Source organism: Aptenodytes forsteri, unplaced genomic scaffold, assembly GCF_000699145.1.
Source record: "Aptenodytes forsteri isolate BGI_AS27 unplaced genomic scaffold, ASM69914v1 Scaffold80, whole genome shotgun sequence".
Lineage (NCBI taxonomy): Eukaryota > Metazoa > Chordata > Aves > Sphenisciformes > Spheniscidae > Aptenodytes > Aptenodytes forsteri.
Window position 1 is genome coordinate 3,297,179 of NW_008795026.1, and position 5,192 is coordinate 3,302,370.

At 40.4% G+C, this 5,192-nt stretch overlaps 1 protein-coding gene across 1 annotated transcript in view; it reads right to left on the reverse strand.

Moving 5' to 3' along the window:
* The window catches only part of LOC103896168 (meiosis-specific coiled-coil domain-containing protein MEIOC), a 29,135-nt gene that overhangs the window by 13,095 nt on the left and 10,848 nt on the right, over window positions 1-5,192 (reverse strand). The window contains exons 3-4 of the mRNA XM_009275951.1: window positions 2,404-2,527; window positions 1,996-2,162 (exon numbers count right to left, since the gene is read on the reverse strand). Coding sequence (XP_009274226.1) covers window positions 1,996-2,141 — 146 coding nt within the window. The 5' untranslated portion in view covers window positions 2,142-2,162; window positions 2,404-2,527. The remainder of the gene's footprint in view (window positions 1-1,995; window positions 2,163-2,403; window positions 2,528-5,192) is intronic.

The following is a 5,192-nucleotide window of genomic DNA, read 5'->3' on the forward strand; positions in this document are numbered from 1 at the left end:
AACCCAAACTTCTAGGATTCTATGATTCAAACAGACATTCCTCAAGAGAAGTTTGTGGCACCAGAATACAGTCTAACAAAAGGCCTGTGTATAGGTTTGAGGCACTGGGGCTGCTAGAATTTATTGTGGAATAATTTCAATGGCCAGAAAATTGAGAATTAAAAGGACAAAAGCATAAGCAAAGTTGCACTGCAAAGAAATCTCCAATGATGGATTAGTTGCTCTCACCGAGCAGCTTAGAGGAACTAAAATGACACAGCTGTACTGCTCCTAATATACTTGGGCACCAAGTACCCTAAAATATTACAAGAAAAAACAGGAAACAAACAAACTTTTTTTCACCTTAAGGACTAGTGCATATCTGCAGTCTCAGAATGGGTGTACACATGGATTATCATTAACAGACAAGTACTGTTCAGTTGTTTAATTCTTTGAATCACTTTTTTTTTTTAAAGAAAAAAGCTACCTTGCATTTGCTACCTTACAATAACCTAAAGGCTGCTTTTAAGAAGAGATTGTACATTTTAATTAGTGGATTGCCACTCAGAGGTTGAACTTAGCACTTACAGCTAATACTAAAGTTATATGATCTTTTATTAAAAAAAAAAAATTAAAAATAAACAGCTCTGTGACACTTCCCTGGGAAGACTAGCAAAAAAAAAAAAAAAAAAAGATAATGGTATTTAGCTTCTTTGCAATGCATTTATCTTCCTTAACTGTTACCTTTCAGCATCTTGTGAACCAGTGAACTACCATTTCTCCCCACCTCAAACTTCTTTCTTATTAGGCAAGTGATTAAAAAAATGCAATGAGATTGATATTAGAAACGCTAACCGCATCACCATCAGTGTCAAAAGCTGCTGTGCCAGTCTGTACCAACCAACCCCCCCCCCAAAAGGCAGTATTATGTTGCCAGCACTTGGCATTAAGGTGGAAAGAAGAGAGTGGTAAGCCTAATGTGAAATCGTTTACGCATTTCTAAGGCTGGAATAGAAACATTACAATTTCAATTGCTGTACACAAGCCATAAAATTACTAATATGAAGGAGAGAACCAATTATTTCAGTGGGTATCCCCTAGTTTCTAGACTAATGAAATAGTCTAGAAAATAATCTAGAAAATAGTCCAGTGAAATAATCATTCCCTGTTCCTCGCAATCCTCGTGTCATTCATGATTTTATAGAGATCATTCCTCTGCAGACCTGACTTATCAAAACCGAAGAGTAGTTTTATTTACTCTCCACTGACACGGAAGCTTTCAAAACCCTGTCCAGCCTCGTTGCCCTTCTCTGTACCTTTAATAATTTTACTGCATTATTAAGACTGGATGATCAGAAGCATCTGCAATAGTCAAGACTTGGGCAGAGTGGATTTCTCCAGGGGAATAAAAATGTTTCGTGATTCAAGTAACAAAGACCCTTTGCATTCATTCAGCATCCAAAACTGCAGAATTTTTTTTTTTTTTTATATAAAATTGAACTTGAGTGCATTATATGAAGGGCACAGGACAGCAGGCTGGCGTATTTTAAAGAGTAGCTGTACGCATATTTATGCTTTCAGCAGCAGAGGTACCACTTATACTCGACCTGTGTCTAACACTCTCTGCATTGTTCATGTTCCAGGAAATGCTCTACAGCAGCAAGCAGGATCATTATGAGCTACGGTACTGAGGGATAGGAGGCACAGAAGGAGAGTGGGTTTTTTCCTTAAGTTTTCAATTACATATAGCAGTTTTCCATTTCATTCCCTAAACGTAGTATTCTTTCCAAATTTTAAAATGTTTTTACAGGTAAACACGCACATCTATACACACACAGACTCCCTACCTTTTTTCACAACCTCTATAGTAACTATTATACAGCAAAGAAAATCTATTGAGTTTCTAGTTATCCCATAAACTCTTCCTAAAAAGATCCGGAATCCCATTTTTTCTGCTCCATGACAATTTCAGTGTCCCAGAACACCACCATAAGATTATACCAAGAATGCTCATACCGTTTCTTTGTGCAGTCTTGAAAAGAAGTTTTTGAGCTAATATCCTCTCCACATGCTGACCAGTCACTATACAGACGGGAAGATTCTAGCGGAGGTGGCGTGCTAGTAATTGCTCCTAATAATGGGGAAAATAATTGAGTGTCCATTTTTTGTTTCTTGCTATTTACCTGTGTTGAAAAGAGAAGGAAACATTTTTAACATTAGATGTTTTGGTAAATGAGCAGTAAAAAGCAACAAAGCAGACCCTTCCTTTTATATCTTGAACTAAATATTTTTTCAGGAAAATGAAACGTAGCTATGACAAAAGGATATAGTCTAAAACTTGCTCCCTCCCCTGCCTTAAAGTAGTCCAAATCTGACAAGTGTATGCATCTTCTAGAAATAAATAAGTAAATAAAAATTACTTACTATACAATAATAGGAATTCTCTACAGTTTTCACATTGTAGGTGTTTGTGTGTCAAAATCACAAGCTCAGAATCTTCTAGCCTGTATGACTGGAAATGCACATGTCACAGGCATACGCATCCCTTCTGAGAAAACAAAGGGAAGAGCAATTACCCCTGCTATATCCCTGAAAACACAAAATATTCCAGCGAAGAGCCCAGTGTAAGCAGGGAAGGACATTTGTAAACTTCGTAGAGCAAAAGGTGGATAAGAAAAAACAACCTGTCTTTAAAAGTAGTGGTCCAGAAAAGACTATTATAGATAAATGACTGAATTACCATTCAAAGAATAAATAACAGGAGATCTAAGTAACATGGGGAACTGTACCTCACGAGGTATCTCAGCTAGGAATGGCCACGACAGAACCTGTGACTGACAAAGGTTTAAGCAGAATATCAGAAACCTGCTCTGAGTTGGAAGGGACCTCCGGGGTCATCTAGCCTAATTCTCTGCTCAGAGCAGACCCGGTTAGATCAGGCTACTCAGAAACTTGCCCAGTTGAGTTTTGAGATCCCACCACTTCTTCTCTGGGCAAATTTTTCTCATATCGAACTGCTGTCCTGGCTTAAAAAAAAAAAATTAATAAAAAAAAAGTATTGCAAATAGACTGGACCACCTTCTCTATAACCTCCCGTAAGGCAGCTGCACACACCTGTAAGATCTTCCCTTTCTCTTCTCCAGGCTGATCAGACCCAGCGCGCTCAGCCCCTCCTTGCACATCCCGTTCTCCAGCCCACAACCATTTTGGAAGCCTCTGTAGGACTCACTCCAGTACCCTTGTACTGGGGAGCCCCAAACTGGACACAGCGTCCAGTTGTGGGCTTACGGACACAGTGTCCAGTTGTGGGCTTACAAGAGCAGAACAGAGGGGATCCTAACAGCGCTCACCCCGCCGGCTAGTCTCTTGCTAAGACAGCCCAGCATAGGGGTGGCCTTCTCTGCTGCAAGCCCACGCTGCTGATTCATGTCCAATTTGACCACCAGGACGCTCGATCCCTGTTGATTAACTTTTGCAAGTTTTGACCCTGGGAGTAAAACCTCAAGCTTTCTTGAAAAAAACCCTTTTATGATAGAGAACTGAACTAGCTGCCCTTAGATTCTGATAAGTAAAGACATCCAGTCAAGATGGAGTACTTGTGGTTCTGAAAATACCATTCGGGAGACTCAAAAAAAAAAAACCCACAAACAAACCCAAAAAACCCCAAACCAACAAAACCCCTAAAAAACCCACAACAACAACAAAATCCAAACCCCCCAAAAACCCCAGATGCATCAGTAGCTGCAAGAGGCCGTGGGATCGGATGCAGACTGGAGCTGACTGTAGCATCCACCCCTGTGCTTTACACCTTCCTGAGGAGGCCAGTAACTAAAAACATTGTCCTAAGGAGAACATTTAGCAGCATCTGTTCCCACCCAATTCTAGAAGCATTTCTTAGTGAACTGAGGTTCTCATAAGCACAAAGAAAACCACCACTACATCAGTTTAAAAGAATCTATAGAGGGCATTTCCTATTTCAAGACATATTTCATTGAAGATGCTGCCTTTCAGTTTCTTTGAGTAATTCAACCCATCTCCCTGAAACAATTTCTGAATTTGTTTTGTGCTCTTGGCAAGAAAACAGTCAGCAAGCCAACTCGAAAAATAAACTTGGGGAGGGGGAGGGCAGGGGGGGAGAAAGGAATTGCTTCCTTACAAATACTAATATATTTCATCTTCAGCCCCCAAAGAGCGCATTAAGTTGCCACCACGCTGCCTGTTAATATACGGACAGCAATGCCTGGGAGAATGGAAAGAAATTGCAGATTAAATGACTGGAAGTTCCAATACATTTACACACAACTAAGATCACTTCTGAGGCCATGAGACAACCCGGGGGTTGTTTGACGATCCCCAGCTTCACTTGGATGTGTTAGTCATAAAGGTTTTCAACAAAAGCAACAGGTTGAAAAAAGGTGATGTTGTGCACGTCACTCCTCTAGCAAATCCCTCCTGCTAGGCAGGTTTGTCCCTGCCCACGGCAGGGGGGTTGGACTAGATGACCTTTAAAGGTCCCTTCCAACCCAAACTATTCTATGATTCTATTCTATGATCTTTCCAAGTCTCTCATTGCAGACAGAGACACGGAAGGGCGCAGTGCTAGGAAGTTAACGAACAGGAATTTGCAGAGCTGCTGCTGGCGGATGTCCCGCTTGTACAACCTGGCAGCAGGAAGAGTTTTGAACGTACCGCGGAAGAAAGTGTAGTTAGCTTAATCAAAGACCCTAACATTCACAAGCTATGCTGAACTCGGGATACCTGGCAGCTGAGGATGGACAGCAAGACCTTTTTTAGGACTATGAGGATAAAATAAACTTCTGTCACATTGTTCATTGTAAATACAACTGGAATAGGTACAAAAAATCGGATTCTAATTTTTAGCCAGCTAAAACAAAAAAAAGCTCTTTCATCAGGATGATCAAACTAGCCTTGGATCAAACAAATGAAACCATTTGCTAAATCCTTTTTGAATAACTGCAGAAAGATCTCAACCATGTACTTATTAAATTCCTGAAAAGGCTAAAAAACGCAACGTGAAAGGAACCAATGGTGCTACAGTGATGACTGGGTCCTCATACTTAAAAACATCTAAACTGATCTACTAAGCTCCCATTTTGTTGCTTCTGAGATAAAAATTGCATTGTCACTAGGAACCGTATTGCCAACTCTGTGAGACTGGTGCTTACTATCAGAGAAATACCTCTGAAGGCCTT